The 23,996-nt window shown below is 38.0% G+C and overlaps 3 protein-coding genes across 4 annotated transcripts in view; 2 read left to right on the top strand and 1 right to left on the bottom strand.

The window, feature by feature from the left end:
• megf6 (multiple EGF like domains 6) overlaps window positions 1-2,179 on the bottom strand; it is a 58,845-nt gene extending 56,666 nt beyond the window's left edge. The window contains exon 1 of the mRNA XM_053507982.1: window positions 1,914-2,179. Coding sequence (XP_053363957.1) covers window positions 1,914-1,996 — 83 coding nt within the window. The 5' untranslated portion in view covers window positions 1,997-2,179. The remainder of the gene's footprint in view (window positions 1-1,913) is intronic.
• Window positions 2,180-4,658: 2,479 nt separating this feature from the next.
• Window positions 4,659-18,105, top strand: mffa (mitochondrial fission factor a). 2 transcript variants are annotated; one of them, XM_053507467.1, is made up of 8 exons: window positions 4,659-4,792; window positions 6,791-6,998; window positions 7,292-7,446; window positions 7,679-7,770; window positions 13,111-13,275; window positions 14,321-14,374; window positions 16,018-16,099; window positions 17,362-18,105. In XM_053507467.1, the coding sequence occupies exons 1-8, from the start codon at window positions 4,772-4,774 to the stop codon at window positions 17,491-17,493; spliced, it is 909 nt and encodes a 302-aa protein (XP_053363442.1). In that variant the 5' UTR covers window positions 4,659-4,771; the 3' UTR covers window positions 17,494-18,105. The 2 variants fall into 2 exon arrangements, with proteins under 2 accessions (XP_053363442.1, XP_053363443.1); XM_053507468.1 differs by lacking the exons at window positions 4,659-4,792; window positions 13,111-13,275; window positions 14,321-14,374.
• An 812-nt stretch (window positions 18,106-18,917) lies between these two features.
• Window positions 18,918-23,354, top strand: mrpl44 (mitochondrial ribosomal protein L44). The gene is made up of 5 exons (XM_053506881.1): window positions 18,918-19,113; window positions 20,443-20,665; window positions 20,759-21,004; window positions 21,090-21,268; window positions 21,968-23,354. The coding sequence occupies exons 1-5, from the start codon at window positions 18,932-18,934 to the stop codon at window positions 22,146-22,148; spliced, it is 1,011 nt and encodes a 336-aa protein (XP_053362856.1). The 5' UTR covers window positions 18,918-18,931; the 3' UTR covers window positions 22,149-23,354.
• The last annotated feature ends 642 nt before the right edge of the window (window positions 23,355-23,996 follow it).

Raw genomic sequence — 23,996 nt, 5'->3', positions numbered from 1 at the left:
TTCAGCTCCCGAAAAGTTTCCAGACGGTAGAGTGTGACAAGGTGGGAAAGCGTGTGTGAAATAAGTGTGTGTGTGAATGTGTGCATGGTGCCATACGATGAAGCGGTGTTCCATACAGGGTGTGTTCCTGGACCCATGAAAACCCTGACCTGATTAATGAACTGAAAGTGAGTGTGTGGATGGATGGATGGATGGATGGATGGATGGATGGATGAATGGATAGATAGATAGATAGATAGATAGATAGATAGATAGATAGATAGATCATAATAAATAACAATATAAATAATAAATAATAATAAATTATCTATGCATCTATCATAAACATTACGTTGCTAATTTATTGATCCCAATTAAGAAATTTCAAATAAAATATCTATCTATCGAAATTATTGTAAATTAATAATATAATTTTTATAACACTTTGACCTGGAATTTTTATCACTATGTGTTTTTAATGTACTTCTATTCATTCTATACTATATATAAAAAAGTAACTCCTTTTTATAATTCATAAGAAAAATATTTCTCTAACATGGAACAAGGAAAAAGTGTAAAAGAGTTGTAAAAGTACAAGATCAGCCTATTCTGGTAATTTTATAATAATTTGGTAATCAAAAATAAATGCATAAAATATAAAGATGTCATGATTTTGAAAAATGACTTACAGCGCTGTGAATTTGAAGTATTTGATCCTTGTGTTTTTGCATATCTATCACACCTAACTATCCTATTATCCTTGAAAAAAAATGTTTTTTTGCTTCATATTCAGTTACTTTTATACGTAAACTTGGATAACAATTTTTATTATGATAATTTTCTGGAGGTTGAAATTGCTGGGGTTGAATTAACGCAAGGATGAAAGATGTTAGTAAATTTTGAGGTAACAGGAGTGTTAAATGACTGAGACCATCAAACAAGTTTAAATATTACACAAAGATATGTGCGTAGGTGCCCTACATAGTGGATGGGGGGCGCGGGGTGTGGTTCTAGGGGGCAGTTGGTTGAGCAGCCTACATAAACTAAACAACAACAAGAGTACAACATGCAGTTTTTAAATTCTTTATATGGGGATAAAACTGTCCAAACCTGCCTCACTCTAAGTGAGAACGTAATTGCCCCTTAAACCTAATAAATACTGTAAATGGCTGTGCCACCCTTGGCAGCAACAAAAGCAATCAAGTGTTTGAGATAACTGGCAGTGATATATGAGATAGATATATCTTAAAGTCTTTCACATCACAATATATCCTAAAGTCTTTCACTTGGAGGAATTTTGGCCCGCTCTAGAATTTTTTCCATTCAGCCAAAGTGGAGGGTTTGGTAACCCTTTCCACACTAATATCAATTAGTTTGTTTCTCATCTGTTCTTACATTTCTTAAGATTGCGGCATGATGTGTTACTTTAGGGGATCTTTTAGCATGCTTCACTATTCTATTTAAGTTTTTTAATTATTATTATTTAACAGGTCTGACAGTATGACAAGTTAAATTTCAAAATTACTTTTTCACAAAGCAAAAAAATTTAGGACAGCTTTTTTTCCTCCGGTAATTAATAAAATAATCATTTAAAAACTACATTTTGTATTTACTCGGGTTATCTTTGTGTAATATTAAAATAAATTATTAATTTTAATCCTATACTGATTTATTCAACATTGAGTATTTATTAATAAGAATATCACAAAGCATGACACACGACATCTACTGGACACTTATGGTTATTACAGTTAATACGTTTATTATGATATATTTATACTACAGAATAAATCAAAGAGAAAAGTGGTTTTTTTTTTAAATAGATCCTTAACCTTGACTTTAATATTTTTCTTTCTTTCCCAGTAAATGTGATTAAACAGATACAGAATCAGAGCACACTTTTATTCCTGTTTTGTAGAAGTTGTATTACTTACATGTCAGGCTGAAGCTGTAGGGCAGAGACGCTGTGCAGGAGACACACACACACCAGCAGTGCAGCAGCTCTCACCGCCGACATCCTGCCGCTCGGGTGAGAAACGCGTTACGGGTGGGAGAGCGAGTCCGGCAGAACTTCTGCTCCATCCACAGGGACAGGGCTAGACTGCAGACTGCTGCATGGGCAAGATCCGAGACAGACAGGCAGACAGATAAGCGCTGATCACACACACATACACACACACACACACACACACACTGCAGTTTGTCACGCTCCTTTTCTGTGGAGCCCGACCACACTGAGTTGCATCTCCGTCCCTCTAGTGGCTCTGTGTCATATACAGCCCTGATCCCTGTGTAGGTGCTCTACATAGAGGGTGGGGGCCCTGGGTGGGGGTGGGGGGGGGGTGTTATGGTATGGGTTAAGCAGCTTAAATAAACTCAACAACAATAAAAGTAACAAGAACAACAGCATCAACAATAGATACATTAACAATAATATTAGCAGCAAATCAAGAACATCAATAACAACAAGAAAACAACAGCAACGTCAACAACATCAATATCAGCAAAATAAGCAACATCAACAACAACATAAAAAGGAGCAACAATAACATCAGCAACATTTACAACAGCAACATCAACAACATAAAAGCAACAACGATGACATCAATAACATCAACAACAACATAATCAACAATGATAAGCAATAACATCAACAACAAAACCATACGCAACAATAATATCAATAACATCAACATCATTAAAATATCAATAACATCAACTATAAGAACAACAAAACAAGCAACAATGACATCAGTAATATCAACAGCAACGTAGGCAACAACGATTACATCAATAACATCAAAAACATATGCAACAATAATATCAATAACATCAACATCATCAAAATATCAATAACATCAACTATAACAACAACAAAACAAGCAACAATGACATCAGTAATATTAACAGCAACGTAAGCAACAACGATTACATCAATACCATCAACAACATAAGCAACAATGATAATGTCAACAACATCATAAAAGTAACAACAATAACATTAACTACAACAACAAAATAAGCACTGATTATACCATTGATAACATCATAAATAACAATAACATGAGCAACAATGATAACATCAATAACTTCAACAACAGCATAAAAGCAAGAAAAATAACATCAATAGCATTAACTACAACAAGAACATAAGCAACAACGATAACATCAATGACATCATCAACAACAACGTAAGCAACAACGATTACGTCAATAACATCAAGAACAACATAAAAAGTAACTACAATAACATCAACAACTACAAAAAAGCAACAATGTTAACATCAACAACAACATAAAAAGCAACAACAATAGCATCAACAACAACATAAAAGTGACAACAATAACATGAATAACATTAATTACAACTACATAAGCAACATTGATAACATCAATAACATCAACAAAAACAACACAAGCAATAACAATAACATGAATAACATCAACAACAACAAAATACTGTAAGCAACAAGTCAAAGTCACTCAAATCCTCACTCTTGCCCATTTTTTCTTCTTCCAACACATCAACTTTAGGACAAAAGGTTAACTTGCTGTCTAATTTATCCCACCCACTTCCACCTGCCATTGTAATGAGATATTGTAACTGTAACTAGTGTGAAAAAGGCTAAATATTGATGGCTAGACAACTGGGTCAGAGCAACTCCAAAACTGCAGCTCTCACTGATGCACATGGGGAGCGAAGGAAGGTCCATGTAGTTCAATCTCAAATTGCTAAAATGGTTAATGCTGGTTGTGATAAAAAAAAGGTGTCAGAACACACAGTGCATCACTGTTTTGGTGGCAAAAGGGAATGTCTACTCAATATTAGGTGGGTGATCATAATGGTATGGCTGATCAATATATCAATATACGTAAAATATAAATTATTGAAATAAAATTAAAATCGATCAATTCGAGGCGGTATGATGGTGTAGTGGTTAGTTTTGTCGCCTTACACCTCCAGGGTCTGGGTTCGATTCCCGGCCAGGCTCAATTCCCATAGTGTGCTTGGTGGGTTTTCTCTGTGTACTCTGGTTTCCTCCGCAGGTTAGGCTAATTGGCATTCCCAAATTGCCCATAGCGTGTGAATGGGTGTATATGTGTCTGTGCCATGTGATAGATTGGCACCCTGTCCAGGGTGTACCCCGCCTCGTAACCTAAGCCTCCTGGGATAGGCTCCAGGTCCCTGCACCCCTGAATACAAGATAAAGTGGTATAGACGACGAGTGAGTGGATCCATCAGGGAAGTTAAATTTTCATATTTATATATATAAAAAATAGGCCAATAAGGTGAATAAAAAATATAAATTTTCTTTTAAAATATACAATTACAACGAACATAAACAGGTGAAATAAAACACAGGATTTATTTATAAGATTTGTAATTAAACACGTGGTTAAAACTGTCAAAATACATAATGATTTACAATAGGTTGTATTTAAATTGATGCGTTATTAACTTATAACATGGACTTTGTATGGCACTTATTATTGAAAATAGACCATTGAAATTAAATCACCTTTTATAAATATAAATAAATATAAATTGGAATAAAAAAAATATATAGAAATACATTTCATATGAATATCAGTCAGGTGAAGAGCGTTACGTGATGACTTTTGTTGAAGGTGAGGACTTTTATTTTGTAAAAACGGTTTCCGCCGATAGTGCGGAAGCGCAGTTGTTTGTGTTGAGAGGCGTTTCACTCGGGTTTTCTCTCTCGCGCTCTCTCTGTTATGGGGCTCACCGTTCAAGCCTAAGGGTTTATTCTGTTTAATTCGAGTTGATAAAATGAACCCAGCTTTGGAGAAGGTAATTAGGTTTATAGATAATATTCTTGAGGGAACGACATAAAACATCAGTTTTAGTGTAGCGAACGCTGCGCGAGCGCAGGCACGCGAGGGTGCGCGCGACCGAGGGGCACCAGCTTTCCTCCATTTTGTGTGAAATTGTTGTTATTTAGAGTCTGTGTTTGTTTCTCAGCTCATTCTGCAGATTAGCAGTGTGTGAGAAAACATTGAGGAGGAAAGCCATGTTATTTATTGGTTTTAGTTTTCTGTACTGGAACTGGAAAGCTTACAGGCTTGTTTATTTATAAACAACAGTAGTTTCAGTTTATCTTGTATATGTTTATATGTAAATAAATGTGTGTGCATATACATAGTCACAAGATAAAGAATACAAGCTGGGTTAAATTGTAGAGCAGCAATAAGATTTAAAGGTTTAAGTGTCAAAAAAAAAGGATTTTAATGCCTGGTGGGTGTGTTTGGTGAAAATTAATTCCAAATCAGGACTAAAAGTCATGTTTTATATCGTTTAAAAGCAACAGTATGTCTTCTCGTATGTCATAACAGTGAGACGTCCAGTGTAGGAGTCGTGGAGACTGTTGTTGCGAATGCAGGACTCTAAAGATCAAGAAGATAGAGGAGACTTAGAACTAAAGGTCACTGAGTATCTCACTCATTGAGGGAGCTCTTTTTAGTATGCGCAAAATCCTGTTGCGCACAATCAGCAAAAAAAAAATTTCTGTTTAATGTTCACGTCCATGGACAAACTTTACATTAAAAAATAGGGACAGGAATCACTAGTCATCTGTTATGATATTATCCCGATACCTTAGTGCCGTTTCAAGTAATATTGCCATTCTGTAAGTATCACGATTTTATAAATATCACGATTCGCTTACATTTTTTTTCTAGATTTTGTTACAATTTTAAGACCTTGAACCTTTAAGGATTAACTTAAAAGTTTTAGCACAAGTTTTTTCACACGTTAGCTTTCTTTACCAGTTTCACAACTGGATTGAACATGATTATTTAAATATAGCTTGTTCCTTATAGTGTCAGTTTTCTCACTCAAAACCCAAGGGTGGCATTTAAACAATACAAACTAACCTCAAAATACAAGAGTTTAACTTTGAACATAAAGAAAGCTATATTTTTCCCGAGCAGCACGTATCTCTGTTATCTCATTCGATACATAATTATTATTTCTAAACAAACTTGCCAAATAATTCACTCCTACCACATGGATATGCCAATGTGGGAATAGTTCGGAGAAGAGTGCGCCACCTGGAAGATTGTAAAGGAACAACAACGCTTACCGCTAATGTTAATCACTTGTGAGCATGCAGCTTCTAATGTGCGTGTTTTGAGACTAATTAGCACTCGCAGTGTTTGGAGGATCTTGAGGCTTTTTTTTTTTTCACACAACTTTGAATAATGTGACGCTGTGGAAAAGGGGTTTCTGTTGCACAACTCTGAAGAGTCCTAAGTGATCGTTCATGACTGATCAAGCTGAAAAACAGACAGTTCTGGTCACTGGCTGATTGACCAGTACAGCGTTATTGTAAATTTAATAAATAATTGAAAAATCTGTTTAAATTTTAAATAAAATTTTATGTCACATACACAGTATGATATAAAAGTGAAACGGTTATACAAGTGCTGATGACCTAAAAATTTTAAAATAAGAGTTTTAAATAAGAATATAAAGTATGAAATAAGAGTTATTTTTAAATTAGAATATAAACAAATATAGAAAAACTTTTAGCTTTTAAATATTTTTGATATTATGTACAAATAATAAAATAATGAAATAAAATAGAATTGAAGTGAAATATAGAAACCATGTCCAGTCACGAGCAAGACAATGTGCAGAATGTGATACATGTATCGAGAAACAAAAGACTGAATAGGTCAGGTCTAAAGAATATTCTCGGCAAGCTCTCTGTGTTAGGAAAAAATATCCAGGATGAATCACAAAGCCTAATGCGATCATTGTGAATGAAATCCCTTCCCCATCCTGCAGATGAACGGCGCGGCGTTCCCGTCTCCCACAGCCGAAATGGCCGAGATGAACCGCATCCACTACGAGCTCCAGTACACTGAGGGCATCAGCCAGCGCATGCGTGTGCCCGAGATGCTGAAGGTCGCCCCGTACACCGGCGAGGATAAAGACGGTCACGAGGGGCTTCACACGGCCATGATGCAGGTCCCCGACAGGATCATCGTAGCAGGTTAGAGATTCAGTCTAAATAAATGAGAGTCATATTACCACAAGAGACTGGTAAGAGTTTGGAAAGGACTTCCAAAAAATTTCTGTTTATTCTGGAGAAATAAAACAGTTATAAGAATGTGCTATTCGCCCTCTTCCACATACACAGTGTTATATTACGAGTATAATGCAGTTAGGTTGAGGTTTTATAAATGTTTACAGGAAATCAGGCTAGAGGAAAAAAAAAATCAGTACATTGCAAATGAGAATAAAGAGACCACTTGAGGAAAGATCTCTCATCTTGTCCTTTTATAGGAGACCACGAAGACACGCAGTTCTCCAGGCCCAGAGATCTGGATCTGATCCAGTCCACGCCACTCGAGACTCTGTCCCTGAAGACTCCTCCTCGGGTTCTGACCCTGAACGAACGGCCCCTCGACTTCCTGGAGATGGAGCAGCCCGGTGAAGAGGTAATGACGAGGACGGATGGAAGGACTGACGGTTGGGGGGAGGGGTTTATGCTGTTATAGTTAACACCAAGGCAAAGTTTTTGATAATGGAACCGTTTTAAAAGTGGTGTGTTTGGCGTAGAGGTAGAAAAAGTAATGAAGTTTTTAAATGCAATGAGTTCTTGCATGTCCTTTGTGTTATTTACTTGCTTTCTGTTGCTTTTTACACACACACACACACACACACACACAGGTACGCTCTCAGGGCAGAGCACGCAGAGAGCGCTCAGTCAGTGAAAACACAGGCGTGCGTCACAACGGCCAGGTGCCAAGAAATGACTCCTCGTGAGTATTACACACACACACACACACACACACACACACACACACACACACACACGTTTGTCTCCCTATTCGTGTGAGGGCCCTTCATTAAGTTAATTATTACTGTAGCTATTAAAAGTATTCACTCATCTGCCTTCACATGGATATTAACTTAAGTATTATCCAGTTTCTCCATGTTTTTATGGACCACGCTTTGTCCACTGGTGGAACTGGTGTGAGGTAGTTTTTCAGTCATGGGGCTCGGTCCTTTTGGACTATATCTTGCTTCTAACTTTGTGGAAACAGTTTTGGTGGACGTCCCCTTCCTGTTCCAACATGACTGCGCATCAGTGCACAAAGCCAGGCCCATAAATACATGGATGAATGAGTTTGGTGTGGAAGAAATGGACTGGTCCTGGCCTCAACCTGATGCAGAGACTGTGAGCCATCGGTGTCTGACCTCACACACACACGCTTTTGAAAGAATGCTTAAAAATTCCCCTAAACACACTTCTAAACCTTGTGGAAAGCCTTCCCAGAAGAGTGGAAGCTGTTATCACCGCAAAGGGGGCGGAGCCAACATCATATGAAACCCTATGGATTAAGAATTTGATGTTACTTAAGTTCATATGCATGTGAAGGCAGACGTGCGAATACTTTTGGCAATATAGTGTATCTCTAACCAAAAGAGAACCCTCTTTATGGGGACCAGCCAGTTGTGTCCCTACAAGATGAAAAATCCTTCTCTTTTTCGGGAACATACACCCATCAGCCGTGACATTAACACATTACCATTGAATATCAATTATAAATCAGTAAACTGCTGACAGGACCATGGGTCCACTCAAGGCTCAGCCACGCCCTGAGGGACCAAAGACTAGCCTGTCTGGTTCAATCCAGCAGAAAAGCCAATGAATGGAGCATGTGAGTTTAAGACTTAACGACTCTGCCTCCAAACTCCCATTGGATGCGCCAGAGCAACAAAAACTTTTTATTGTTTCTCTCTGAAACCTTCAAGAAAAAAAAAAGGCCTAAATTTTATAAACACTTTCACGCTGACGTGATGAGATGTGACATGACTAGCTCTTTGTTGACATCAGGGTTAAAACTGATGAGATAGATAATACTTTATATATATATTTTTTTTTTTTTTGTGTGCATGAGAACAGGTTTATGAACACAGTTGTTAACTGAAACAGGAACAAAACAAGCAGTGTTCTCCATTTTTGTCTCTGGATCTTTTTTTAAATCTGTGCTGCCTTTTTTTGTGCATGTTAGTGTAGTTTTAATACAACCACATGGACCCATTCAGCATGTCGTCGAGAATAAAAATCCGAAATACTCTGAAGGAAGTAAGCGTTCCTGTTTCAGCGTACAATCCTGTAAGACAGCGTGACTCATGTTATGCGGTTCAGTCTTTTTTAGGACGCTTAGGAAGGGTTGGATGTGAAACAGACATCATGTACTATTCTTTATCCTCCTGTCTATGCAGTAAATATGTCTGGAATGAAGGTGGAAAAGAATTTCAAATCCCTTAATTACACAAGCATTGTCAAGTGCACGCGTAACCATGAATCAGGTAATATGAGAGATGTAGACAAGAGAAAAAAAAGAACAAAAACCTGTCTGTACAGGCAGATACGAAGGAACGCGTCGATTATCGAAGAATCTAACGAGTAATTGTTAATCAACAGTTAATTGGCGTTAAGAATTTAACTGATTTTTTAAAAATAAGCAGGTGATTGAGTCGGTCTGTTTACAATCCACTTCCTCATCCGCTATCTTTATATATGTTTTTACAGTGAACCTTGTCACTGTCACAAAACCCTTCGCTACTGCTCTGTTACACGAATATTCAACAGAATAAACCGTCAGATCCTGTCAGCTGACAAACTAATGCGTGACCAGAGCAGCTCTAAATAAACACAATGATTAGTTAGTAAAGTAAATTACACGCCATCCTGCAGTTTTCACTCGCCTGCATTCGCTACTGATGAGAAAGAAAGGCTCAGGTTTTGTTTTATACTTTAAGATCCCTCCCAATGAACATGAAGCGTGTCTTCGGCTTATTAGTATCATTATTCTCAGGTTTATATCATTTTCTTGACCTGTATTGTTTTTTTTTATTATTATTACTTTTTAATCCTGTTCTTCTCATAATTTGCCTGATTCATAAAAATACAAAAAAATATTTTGTCTTTTGTTTTTGTGTGTGTGAAAGATCATGCTTTAGTGTTGTTTTTACTAAGCAGACAAATGTGCGGATGTTCTGTGGTTGAGCTGTGGTTTGTTTTTCTCTCTCTGTCACTTTCATGTCTCACTTTTCTTTCTTTTAAGTCCATAATTAGTCTGCTGTTTAGTATTTTATATAAGGAATAAAACCCTGAAGCAGAGTTACAGTCACCATATCAAAAGTAGACTATTTTCCTTTTGACCGAAGGATCCAAAATGTTTTTTCTTCATCTTAAGAAAAAACACTTTGTGGATTCTTCAGTAAATTTTACCCACGCTAATTCATTTTCTGTTTAAAAAACAGCAATGTCACACTTTTTATATCTGTCTGTATTTTATATATATAAATATAAAATAACTCGGCTGGGAGTTATCGCCACATTCCACGTACAGTCTTGACCTCTCTCCAAGCCATTTCCACATCTTTGAAGCATTAAAGGAGTTCCTGGAAGGTCAGCGTTTAAGACGTGAATCAGACCGCCAGTACGATCATGGCTCTGGCGTACTGAGTGAACTTTCTACCTTGATATTATCCAAGCCCTAGTGGAACACTGGAATAACTGCAGAAATGTAAAGAAATGTAGAGAAAGCACAGAGTGTAAGCTCCGCTGCGATTACTTGACTGCTGCCTAATTAGAAGATCAGGTCAATCTGGTCCAAGCTCTTTAACTTTTTTTCCTTTCTTTGTCCGATCGCCTTGCTAAAAAGTATTTGAGCCAAGAAATGGCAGAATTTCCTCTCACATTTATCTGGCTTTCACGTCAATCACTATTTAATTAACAATCTGCTGGCGTTAATAAGACTCGTTGGGAATGGTCCAATCACATGAGCCCAAATATTTAAAAACAATATGGCGGTGCCCCAGCGCCCCTTCTTGACCGACCACTGTCGCGCTCATTGTTCTAATGGAATATGAATTTTCTCACCCAGATATTTTGCAGAAATGATCAGGTTCATCTCCAGAATACTTATAAATACTTGTAAGTATTTAAATCCATATAAATCTTGGCTCCAACTATCCTCTTCTTAATTTTGAAAAGTTCCTCAATCCCTGCAGATGAGCAGCACCCTCACAACCCCTCTAGATCTACATTCAGGATGGCGTCGCTTTTGGTGCCAGCGGAACTTAAAACCTTGTTTCAGACATCTTCAATCTTTAGTTTTTGTCCGGATGAACCTTCTCAAGAAACGGCTTTCTTTAACATATTGGTATAACTTAACATTTGTGCCATTATTTGCTGTTAGCCTACGCAGTATCAAAGAGAGAGTGCTGCTGTTCTGAATATCAGCACGGCTGCCATGCGGTCGTAGACACAACGTCAGCCCTCACTGGTACTATGTAGCCAAAAGGTGAAGAGAATAAACCATACAGGTGGTGGACAGTCCATTGTTTCTCTCATGTTTAAATTCTGAAGTTAAATCCCAAATAACGTAAAAATGGAAAGTTATTGCGCTATGCGTCATGTAGTGGCCTTTATTAGACTTAGCTTTCTTTAATTTATTGTTGTGTGAGTTTCCCTTGGTTCCTGTCGTCCTTGTCTAGTTTTAATGGATGGCCTACTGTATATGTTGGTATCCTGTACCTTGTGCCAACCACTTGATGATGGATTGTTTCTTAAAAGCCTTGGAAATCTTTTTATAACTTTTGTTACAGAGTTATTTTCGGAGGTCCCTTTTGACCGCGTCTTATTGTCTCTGTATGGATCAGAACTAGAAAAGGTCGTAGTTGACAGCCATGACTTAGATTTTTTTTAAATTAATTAATTAATTAATTTCCCCCCCCCTGAGGTTCCTGTTTCAGTTATGCTGTAGCAAAGCGGGTGTAGACTCACCAACCCAAAAGATCATATCTGTCTGTTTTTGAATAATGCTAAGAATATTTTTACTGTTAGCTTTCCACTTCTGCAGTGTCGAGTCGAGATTATTGTAGCTAGACGAGATGTGGCGATGGGGGAAAAGGGTGTTTGTTTTTTTTTGTTTTTTTTGCTGTTTATAGAAAATGGATCAAGAGGAGGTTTCTCCACACAGCACTGTGGTATGATTGTATATTATATGACCTATATTTCTATAAAAAAAAATAATGTCTTTTTATTATGAGACAAAAATCATGAAACTCAATTTGCTTTGCTGAAATTTGTAACTGTAATAATTTATTTCAATTTATTTCAGTTTTAAAAACTTTATTTTTTTCCCGTGAGGCAATTTAAGGCATGCAGAGTAATTAAAAAAAATGCTATCAATGCAAATACCAAATAAAATAACATAAAATACAATTCTTGGAATGATGAAAAATTCAATTAGTCTGTTAATGCAAAAAAGCATAAAATTTCTGTGAATAAACATAGACTGCGGGGGTGGTGGAAGTTACTGCTTAATAGCCAAAACAGAGTACAGGTAAAAGAGAAAAGTAGAATAAGTTGAAATAGATGGATTCATATATTAATAAATTAAACTTAAAAATTAACCATACAGGATAACAAGTATAGATTATAGTCGATGATCAGTTGATTTCCTGTGCGATCGATTATGAAAAATGGCAATCGATGACTATAATGCTGATAACCGCAGATGCGCACAACAATTTTTTTGTTTGTGTGTATCCAACCTAAACTGGACGTATAGGAGTTAGTTGTATAGCTGTTTGGCTAACCGGGAAAGAAGAAAGATTGTATTAAATACACCTTAACGTTGAAAGATTCCGACTTGAATTAGCTCGGTTAAACTTGGAATGTACTTTTGCATGAAACAAAAGTTGTGTAATTTGGCTCCAATTAAATAATCACAATTTGATTTTTATTTTTGTCAAATTGGGCAGTGCTAAGGGTTCAAGGGATCTTTTTTTTTTTTTTACTTTTTTTTTGTAAGAACAAGATAGTATTCCACAATAACACCATGCTTAATAATTTCCTCACATGGTAAGAAATATTAGAAATGCATGTAATTCTTTTACATTTTTATATTTATTGCAAAAAAGCAATAAGGCTTTAACTTTCATTTCCTTTATTCCTTCCTTTCTATATACTTAATCCTGAAGCCTTCCACTTAATGGTCCTGTACCCCGTTCTCTCTCTCTCTTTCTCTCTCTCTCTCTCTCTCTCTCTCTCTCTCTCTCTCTCTGTGTGTGGTTAGTGTTTCTCCTCCTTCCCCCTCCGCTCTGCGCACTCTGTCCCTCCGTCGTCCTCCCGACGAGGTCCAGGGTGTTTCCGGTGCACGCGGCGTTCTCTCCTTTCTCCAGTCCAGCACACGCCGGGCCTACCAGCAGCTCCTGGAGGTCTTGGACGAGAACCAGCGCAGGTGACCCGTCTCTGCCTGTGGCGTTTGACCGTTGAACTTTTGGTTCCTGCCTGATGTGAGACTGCATGTTTCTGTGAGACGGCCCGTCGATTAGTGATGATTTGGAGTAGCCGCTCTGCTAGAGTTGGATTTGTTTTGCTTTGTAAGCGAGAGAGAGTCACCTTATAAACAGGTGGATTAAAAAAAAAAAAAAAAGTTTTTGTTACGTAAAACAATATCAAACTTGATGTTGTTTGACGTAAAGTTGACAAAAAATTTTTTATGAATCAACGTCTAAACTCCTCTTAATGTTTGCCTCCATGCACAAGTTTTTATTTTTATATTTATTTATTTTTTAAACATTTTTCTTTACTTTTACTATTTTACTCCTATTTAAATGTTAATATATTTTAATAACATTTCACCCAGCCTCTTTACAATCACATTACATCCCATTTGCTTTAGTGCTATCATTTATTTATTTATTTTTTATTCCTCCACCCAGATTAAAGATTCAACAGCCTCATCGATTTCTCATCCCACTTAAGTCACTTTATAAACCATGTTTTTTCGCCTCAGCATGGTCCATCAGTTCTTGTACTGGGAGGAATCGTTTTGTGTTAAGAGTTTTAATACTGAATTACTGGAAGCTTCAGGGTTGGCTTGCCTCGCATACGCTTCAAGTGGCGCAGTGGTAAAGTGCTCGCCCTATCATCCAGAGATCACGAGTTCGTGATGCCTTCGCCTCCAGCAGCCGTTGGATACGACTAAATTAGTTCCTGATGAAAAAATCTGGGGGGAAAAAAAAGATGTGTAACAAATTTGGAGTTTGTGTAATGAGCAATAAGAAAACAAACACACACACTCGGCATCTTTTCTTAAATACTCTTTCTAAATAAAAGTTTAATCCGACAGAGAGAATTTAAGCTGTTTGTTTGTTTTGTTTTTAACAAATGTGTGCAATTTGTAGCATATGTAGCTGCTTCTGTGCTTTCTGTCTGCCCGTGTATGTCCTCCTTTACCTCTCTTCTTTTTCTCCTTTTTCCTTTTCCTCTTTTCTCCTCAGTAAGCCTTCTCTGAGAGGGGGGTCCACCTCCTCTAACCTCCAACATGACACCAGGTAACTTCTTTCACCTCGTCCTCATCCACAGCACTTTCTTGTGTCTGAGTGTTCATTTGGCCTCATTTTAACCCACACTAACTAAGAAGAGCTCTCAGTGTTGCAAGGACTTTTATTAGTGAGATCTAATGCTCATTTGAGTGCATGATAAATGTTAAGATCATTCAAAAAAATTCAACAGTGTGGAAAGAGAATAGAGGAGAAGGAGCTAGATGGATTTAATACACGATAAATGAAAGACTGCAAATACATATACATGTCTGCACATCTGGATCCTTCATTTTTATTATTATTCTCTTCACCCACTTGTCGTTGCCGTTGATGTCTGGCCTTTAAATGTGTGTTTGTATTTCTGTTCTGTTCAAGTTGTTGGGTTTGTTCGTTCCATCAGTATTCTTAAGTTGTCTTGTTACAAAGTGTGAACCTTCATCCCCATTTCAAGTCATTTGTAGACTCGGACAACTTTTCTTCTAGGTTTGGCTTGTACAGATAGTCCCCAACTTACGTACACCGGAGTCACAAATTTCTGCAGATACGAATGGACCATGGTTCTACTTTCAGTTCAATCACAAAAGTAGCTCATATGTATTGTACAATTTAATAGACACTGCCGTGCACCAGATACAATTATAACAGTGTGTAAGTCAAGGCATAAAATGGCTAGAGTTCGGTATATTGTGTGTGTGGTGGTGCGGGAGAAATGAATCAGCCTCACTGGTTTCAATGAAGCAATCCGGAAGTCCTGATGGTAAATAATCCCAATTTCGGAAAATCCTCATCAAAACAGAGCTCACAGTCCAATATGGTGGAAAACAGCTCTGAGACAAAATGGCGTCCAGGATTCCCCTCACTATTTAAATGGCGCAAAGACAACACTGTTAGATTTTTGTGAGATTAATTTCCTTAGGTGCAGTTATGTTTTTGGGCCACATGATGGCAGTGTGGGGAAAGGGGACAGAGATTTAGACAAGTAGATTGGTATGCTTTACATTGCATATGCGTGTCAAAGGTGTATACGACTTACTTTGTTGGATTTAAGAACAAATTAGACTTATGAACTTATGCGTTCGGAATGGTACTCATTCGTAAGTCGGGGACTACCTGTATATGGTTCCATCTTACTCCTTAACCCAATTCCTGATGATGAACATGATGTTACCAGCACCATGCTTCACTGTAAAAACAGTGTATTCAGTGTGTGGATTTTCACCAAACAAAGGGAGCTTTGGACCAAATACTGATCTTATCAGATTAGAAAGTGTTTTTTTTTTTGTTGTTGTTTTTTTTTGCACAGTCTGACTCTGACATACATTTGAGGCAAACTGAAATGACTTTTTCTTTCCTCTTCTTATCAGTCTTCCATAAAACCCAGCTTCTTTTTAGAATAGTTTGGTTCTCCTATGAAACCTTCTCCCTGAGCTCAACCTCCTGATTGCTTTTATGACTATTATCTCCTTACCTGGTTTAACCAAACTCTGTCCCATAATGTAATAAGTACTTATCCAAGGCACTGGAGATGATCAGTATTATACCATTAAGACCATTTTAGTCTTACTGTGGTTTATAAACAGTATTTTGCAACGTCATACATTTTGAATAATTGATGAAATACCTGTTTAATGATGTATGGACTTCCCTTCCAGATTTGCCCTGGCGACACTGGACACGAGTATGGAGGGTGGAGAAGACCTGGCCCTGGCAGACGCCACAGCTTTAAGGAGACAGGTACGAACATCACTTTTTCTTCTTTAATCAGTTGCCAAGAACATGAGATTAATAGATTAATATTATAAAATGTTTCTCAGTTCTGCAGGTTTTTTTTTTTTTTTTTCAAATTACTGTCGTGTACATTTCTAATGATGAGTTGAGTAAGCACTCAGTTGTTTGTTATGCAGTAACACAACTACTGTTTTTATAAACGCCTGTTTAAGACACATTTGTAAAAAAAAACAAAAAACAGATTGCTTAATAACAATTTCTTGCAACTTGAGATTTCGCAATGATTTCTTGCAACTTAGATTTTTTTTCCCTCTCACAATTCTGACTTCATATATCCTGGTTGCAACATTATTTCTTTGTGATTGTGATTTAATCTCTCACAAACCCTAATTTATTTCTCTCAATTTAGATTTTTTTCCCCATCTCTCGCTATTCCAACCTTGTCATGATTTAGCTTTTGCAATTATGACTTTATCCTCCTCACAATTCTATTTTTTTACACGAATACCAACTTTATTTATCACAATGCAGCTTAATATTTCACAATTCAGATTTTCCCCTCCCACAATTTTGACTTTATTATGATTGTGACATTGTTAGTGGTGTTTACGAAGCAAAGCATCACTTGTATTATCTTTCAGGCTTATTAGTGGTGCTTGGAACGCATCACTATTATAATCTCACAGGCTTATTATTTGGCGCGTAACTAGTTCTGTACCATTCGCCATAGACCAGTTAAAGAGGTGTCAAATCTTGCAGCTTATTTAGAAATGGGGTGCTATCACCTTTCTAAGTGGTTTGGGGGGCAATTTACCATTCAAGGTAATCTCATCGATTTAACATTAAGACCAACTTTGACAAATTCTAGTGCAGAGAAAGAATTTTGTTGAAATATAAAATTTACGCTTGCAAGCTGTCAGCACCCACCCCGCAAGAGGGAATAAGTTGTCCAACTTTAACTTTATTGCAACTTTATTTCTCACAATTTTTAGTTTTTACTCATTCTGACATTTCTGGAATTCCTCACCAATTTTTGTCTTGACTTTTGAGTTCTTGCTGTAACAATTTAGAAAAAGCAAATTAAATTTAAAACCATATATAAAAATTTTTTGTGAAGGCTAAAATTCTTGCTGCATGCATTAGCGAGCCAGACACGCTCAGGAGTGAGTTCAGTTTTGAGCGTGAATGATTCTTCATTTATGATTATTTTAACACTGTTTCTGCGACCCTGTGATGATGCACTGTTTCTCTCAACGCGTTCTGTGCAGATTATCAAGCTGAACCGGCGGCTGCAGCTCTTAGAGGAGGAGAACAAAGAGCGAGCCAAGCGTGAGATGATCATGTACTCCATCACTGTGGCATTCTGGCTCATCAACAGCTGGGTGTGGCTCCGTCGCTGAATCAGCGGCCACCTTGTTTCACTTAAGCTCCGCCTCCCCGCTTCAAGTGTCAAAACGTCAGCCCTGATTTATGCACTCGTGTCCTGAAGCCCGTGAGCCTCGCTGCCTGCACAGGACGGCTCTTTCTGCCGAAAGACACCTGTGTTTACTTTTGTTTTTTGTTTTTTTTATCTAGACATCGTCTTTCTTAAAGGCCAAGCATGAACCAGGTGTTTGTACATGTGTGTGTGTATTCTGATGCTTTTGACAAGATTCAGCATTCACAAAACCTGCTTGCGGATCATGTCATGCCTGTGTCTGTTTTCACAAGCACAAGTGTAGAGATAAACACGAAACCTTCTCCCATATATGGACCTGAGGCCACGAGACGCACAAGTCTAAATGTCTTGCTAATAGTCGGACTGGTAGAGTATTTAAGGAATTGAAATTCTCTGTAATGTCTTGTTCGTTCTGTCTTTTTTGTGCTGGATGTGATGGAATTTGAGACCATGATTGATATGAGAAGACCATAAATATGTATTATAACTTATAGTTCTGGCTCATATCCATATGCAGTATATTATAACCACAGAGCACTTCTGTTTAAATAAAGACCAATGGTACCTCTCTATAGATTTATTGTCTTTTTTTATTATTTCATATTTTACAGAGATAAAAATAAAACCGGGAAAAAATGTGTTTTGCTAAAAATTCTATAAGATTAATATGATTTACAACTTAAATCTGAACAAAACTTAATTATTAAAAGTAAATAAATGAATAGAATTATTTTAAATGTCTAGTCAATACTTCAAAGTCTGCCAAAAACTCTGCCTTGCATGTAGTGGATGAACCATCCTTCATGTCCAGGATCGTTACTGCTGACAAAACTTGGGTGTATGGGTACGACCCCGAGACGCATCAGCAATCCTCACAGTGGAAGCGGGAAAATGAATAATATCCCATTCACTTAGTTATTTTAGACGTTTTTTAAATTCCTGAAAACACAGGTCAATGCTGAAATGTAGACGCTTAAAACATCTATCAGAATGGCAGTTTAATTCATATTTAAAATTATTACTTTTTGTACTTGCTTTTCAAAAATTAATAATGGTAAAATTTGCTACCTAATCCTTGTATTTTTCCCGTCTCCGACCGCTTGGTGTCGCTGTTACAATAACATTCTTAATTAGAGAGATACTAACGAATAATCCCGCCCCTGTGCTGCTATTGGATAGTTTACGTGTTGAATGACATCCTGATTTTCCAATAGATAAACAGACTATGAGCATGCGCTTACTTCCAAATAATAGACTAAAGGTTTTAAACATTTTTTTTACTAAGTTTTAATGATGCGCTTTAGTAATATTAATAAACAATAATTAAAATAAAATAATTTTAAAGCACGTGAGCGTAATTTCCGCCGGAAGCCGTCTTGTCAACTTTGAACTTGAGTGTCATGGCGGCGTGTAGGGCGCTTGTGAGTCGTGTTGGTGTGTTAACGCTTGGGCTGCATTATCAGCACGTTTGCAGAAGCGTCCTGGTTACTCAGTGCAGAGAGAAGAAGCGATGGATGAAGGCGTACACACTGCTCATGGAGAGGAAGAGGAGACTCGAAGGACCTCCGCCTCCAACGCCGCGGTCAGTGCTCTGTCGCCCGGCTACGATCCAAACACAGACCGGTGCCCTTCACTGGCGCACTACTGAGCGTGTGAAGTGCTGGGCTAGGGCGCCGTAGCTAGTGCGCTTCGCGACTAAAGGGCACTGTTTGGGATTCGGCCACAGGTTCAGGATGATTTCAAGGCCATTTCATTTATTTGGTTTTCTGTTTCTGAGTTCTTTTTTGTACGTTTTAATAAAACATTACTAGGGTGAGTTAAAAATTATCTGCACTCTGGCTGTAGAATTGATATTTATTAACTTTTGGAAAGACAAATACATAATTCCCTGTTTTTTAATACACTTTGTCCATCTGTTAAAAAGTTTTCGCGTCTCCTTAAAAAAAATGTTTTAGGCTGAGCTGCGAGCCCCATGCACCGCTGTCTTCACTCCTTCATCAAAAGTGAATCTCCGTACTTAGGAACCAAACAGGTGGAGCGAGATCAGGACTGTAGGGAGGATGCTTTAATATCTCATAACGAAGTCGACAGTTTGGGCAGGTGTGTGTAGATGTGTATCGTCGTGCGAGATCACGACGTCTTTAGATATCAGTCCTCTGCATTTAATCCGCAGTTTAGTCTTCAGCCCTTCAGTAATCATCTCACTGTAACGAGCACTGTTAAGTGTTAAACCTTTTTTCCTGATAACGTTCCAATACTTTTGGCCCTTGAGAATCCCAGAAAACTGAAGCGCTGATGAATTTTCCAGCTGATGGTCGACTTTTGAACTTTTTTCGGTCGGCGATTGAGGATGTTTCCTTTCAACACTTGGCCGTTCCCTTTCAGGCTCGTAGTGATGAATCCGTGTCTCATCACCAGTAATGATTCTCTTTAAGAAACCTTCCTTAGAGTATTGGTTAGAATTTTTGTTTGCAGATATCCCGTCTTTTTATGCTCTTCTGTGAGTTGAAAAAAAAATCACTGCATTGTTCTTCTTTCGTGCGAATCACAAGTACGGTGTCCTGGTTTGTTTTTTTTCGCACCGCAGTTACAAGTGAACTAAGGTAACACGTTTACGTGTGCACAGCAGTGACCGGGGAGACAGCAGCCTTGAATGGAAAGCTCTGCGACCAACAGAAGTTTTAATATAATTGGAGTGTGGATAATTTTTGACTCACCTCTCGTAGAATTCTCAGAAGCTGTGGTTTGTTTGGAGTGACTCAAGCGACCAAAATCGTGTGTAAAAGCTTAACGAATCCACTTAACCTCATGTACACTAGAGCTGCAAAGATAAGAACTCGGATACTTGATTATTTATGTGAATTAATCAACAATCTTTCTCTTTCTTTTATCTCTGTCCTTTCCTCTCTAGCTCCCAAAAGCCTAACTGGGACTATCACGCTGAGGTGGAGGCGTTTAGTGCCCGACTAAAAGAGCATTTCTCTACCGACCTCCTGAAAACGGCGTTCGTGAACCCCTGCTATGTCCGTTATGAGGAAGAGAGACGCCGCTCGTTGGGTCTGGATGTCGAGAGCACGTCGCTAAACCTTAAAGACAACACAGAGATGCAGGAACATGGGCGTGAATTCACACTGGTGAGAAAAGCAGTCCATCAACCTGCAATTAAAAAAAATCGAGAGTAATGTTTCTAAACAGAAAGTCACGATCAGAGTTGTTGTGGTGTGCAGGGCTTCCTAACAGAATGGTGTAGGGAGAACTTTTCCAGTTTGCCAGAAGATGGCGTAGCGGCCATTGTAAGTCACTTGACTGGGTCGGAGGTCATGTGTCACGTGGCCAGAAACCTGGCGGTGGAGGACCTGGCGATGACAGCGGAGTTTCCTGTCCCGGACGACGTTCTCTGTCGGACGTTCTTCGCTGTGATCGGCGCGCTGGAGCAGAGCAGCAGCTCGGAGAGGGCGGGGCTTTTCATCCGGGTGAGACAGGATGATGTCTGGTATTAAGTTTGCGTGTTTATTGCACGAGTTTTGGGTTCAACTCCGTCTGTCGTGATGTTTGCAGGATTTCATCGGGACGCAGCTAATAGGAAAGGACCTGTTTGACATGTGGAACGTGGTGAACCCCATGGGGACGTTAGTGGACGAGCTGAGCCGCAGAGGAGAGTCGCTCCCCGAGCCACGCCTCATCCAGTCCTCTGGGGCCAGCACCGTCCTCCCACTTTACATAGTCGGACTTTACTGGTCGGTATCAGAAAGGACCGTCTCGTTTTCGATTGATGTCTAGCGTCACGTGAAATGTAAAATTTTACACAGAAGTGGTAAAGACAATAATATTTCTTGACCTTAAAGTTACAGAATGCAGTGCGACATTTCAGAGTGTGAAAGGAAGTTTTAATTAAAAGTCTGTTGATGTACTGGAATTCAGATTCAGCTCCACGATAAACTCTTTACCATAGAATATATATATATATATATATATATAGTAGGGTGAGTCAAAAATTATCCGCACTCTGGCTTTTCACAATTTCTGAAAAGATTTTTCGACATAATCTCTTTGCTTTTTAATACACTTTGTCCATCCGTCAACAAGCTTCCGTAATAACTCTTTTAACTCATTAAAAATGTTTACGGCTGAACTGAGAGCCGTGAACGCATCGCTGTCTTCACTCCTTTATCAGAAGTGAGTCTTCGTCCTCGTAGCGCCGTTTTCAGGGGACTAAACACAAGGGGTGAAAATCCAATAGAGTGAGATCAGGACTAAAGGGAAGATGCTTTAACACCTCAAAACAAAGTGTCGACAGTGTGAAAGCGCTGATGAGACCTTTTAGGTTTTAATATAACTGGACTGCGGTTCATTTTTGACTTACCCTCTTAGATATGAGAGAGATTATGTAGCTATGAGATGTTGGTCTAATTGTCTGCGTTGTGTGTGTGTTTTAGTGATAAGAAGCTGCTGGCTCACGGGCCTGGCGAGACTCTATCAGCGGCCGAGGAGGAGGCGGCGCGCGTGGCTCTGAGGAAACTCTACGGATACACAGAAAACCGCGAACCCTTCGACTTCTCTGCGAAACAAGATCCTGAAACGCCAGCAGTGGCGACGCAGGCAGTCAGCAGAGGATAAATTTAAAAAATAATCACTCAGTGTCCTCTGTGTGTCTTTCACCAGGTGGCTGACATCTGTCGCTTCAGTCTCTTCACTCAAACGTCTCAGTTTGTCTGGAGTAAATTTGGGAAGAGACGTGAAAACGGTTGCTAATCAAATCAGGCTAAGTATGAAGCAGCTGTGTTTGTTTTCTTGATTGTTGTCCGTTTTTTAAATATTTGAGAGTTGAATTAAGTTCTTTGATGAACTCATAAGAAAACATTTAATAAGGTCCAGTTTCAATAAAAAAAAAAAGCTAAGCATTTTAATGCTAAACCGTTTACATCCAAGTTTAAATCTATGGCTATAGAATATCTCATAACGGCCAACATTATTTTTCCTTCTTCTTATTCTTTGAATAACCACTAGTTACTTAATAGTAAGCTCAAACCAGGTTTAAAGTTTGTGACGATTTATAAGTTCAGTCTGGTCTGGTCATGTACAGTAAACAGTTTTTTTTTTTTTTTGCATACGTTATGTTCTTGGATATTACAAATGTAAGAACATGTAACGTATGCCAATATGTTTACTGTACATGACTGGTCACAACAGAGTCTCTCTTGCTGTTTGTCCAGTCACATGCAGAAACAGCCTGAACCTATGAACTGTCACAGACTTCAATCAGATTTTTTTTTATGCGTTCTTACATTTGTAATATGTACTTTTACTTTCTACAGACAACAGCTTTTTCATACACACTTTGAATTTGAATTCTCTTCCCTATTCTCAGTTTATCTGATCTGCTTCCTGTAAAGCTTGCCTCAGTTATTTCTGCATCCATTTTTAGTTAGATCTATCAAAAAACTTTAACCAATCAAATGCAACATACACAACACCCAAGCAACTTTTTACTATACAGTGGAAAAGAATGACGTGATCATGTTTTGAGACGATGTACTGTTAAGACAGTTTAGTTATATTGTTTCCCAGAATGCCTTGTTGTCAGACAAGACTATTTGTTGCAAAATGTTATTTTGGAGATAAATTTATGTGTGCTGGAATTTTTTTCACGTAAACAAACCGATTTACTTTATTTAATTGTTTACGGCGTTTGAAAAAAAAAAAGTGTCTTCTAATGTAAATTGATGGTTATGGAGATGAAGAGATTAAAGCGATAGATCGACTAGCTGCTTCTAACTTTCAGATGTGTGTTCTGTAATAATATACTGTATATTGTTTATGTATGTATGTATGTGCTCAGATGAGACTGAAAATTAAAATTGAACCTTTTTTGCAAGTACAAGTTGTTTTCTGTGAATTCTAGTATAGAAGAAGAATCTACACCAAAAAAAATTAAATCATAAAAATGTATTTTTACTTCCAAGTTAATAGTTTATCTATACTTGGCCCACAATTTAACTAATTTTAATTCACTTTATTCCAGCGGCTAAAAAGAACACACAAGTTTTAAATAACAGACTCTAAAATAAAGAATTTGCTTTAAATTTGACTTTATCCTGACAAAGTTGGATGTGTTCCTGTGGGAAAAGTCCGCTTCCGGTCGTACATTTATGTCCACGTCGCCCAAGCGTGATGCTGAATAGCACTTGTGAAAGGAAGTCAATGACGTGTTGCTGAAGACTATCCGCATGCAAGGGTTAGGAATCCACCCTGGAGGTTGCGTTACACACTTCCTAAATGTCCTACACTGTAGATATTCATTAAGCAAAATAGTTTTGAAGACATTACTTCAGGGTGTTGCTTCCTTTTTTGGGGGTATAATGCTTATATAATACATATATCAGGTTTGTTCATTTTTTTTTTATTTCTTGGCTATCTGGGCTAATTATTCTCAAAGCGGATAAATCTCAATGGCTGAAATAGTAA

The sequence above is a fragment of the Clarias gariepinus genome, chromosome 11 (genome assembly GCF_024256425.1).
Source record: "Clarias gariepinus isolate MV-2021 ecotype Netherlands chromosome 11, CGAR_prim_01v2, whole genome shotgun sequence".
NCBI lineage: Eukaryota > Metazoa > Chordata > Actinopteri > Siluriformes > Clariidae > Clarias > Clarias gariepinus.
The sequence above is the reverse complement of the archived record's forward strand: the minus strand, read 5'-3'. Positions and strand labels throughout refer to the sequence as shown.

Bases quoted from the DNA above. Each gene is read 5' to 3' on its own strand.
- mffa (XM_053507467.1), top strand. From the start codon at position 4,772: ATGAACCCAGCTTTGGAGAAG. The intron at 7,447-7,678 runs GTAATGACGAGG...ACACACACACAG, and splicing joins TGGAGCAGCCCGGTGAAGAG to GTACGCTCTCAGGGCAGAGC. The intron at 14,375-16,017 runs GTAACTTCTTTC...CTTCCCTTCCAG, and splicing joins AACCTCCAACATGACACCAG to ATTTGCCCTGGCGACACTGG.
- mrpl44 (XM_053506881.1), top strand. From the start codon at position 18,932: ATGGCGGCGTGTAGGGCGCTTGTGAGTCGTGTTGGTGTGTTAACGCTT. The intron at 20,666-20,758 runs GTGAGAAAAGCA...TGTGGTGTGCAG, and splicing joins ATGGGCGTGAATTCACACTG to GGCTTCCTAACAGAATGGTG. The intron at 21,269-21,967 runs GTCGGTATCAGA...TGTGTGTTTTAG, and splicing joins TACATAGTCGGACTTTACTG to TGATAAGAAGCTGCTGGCTC.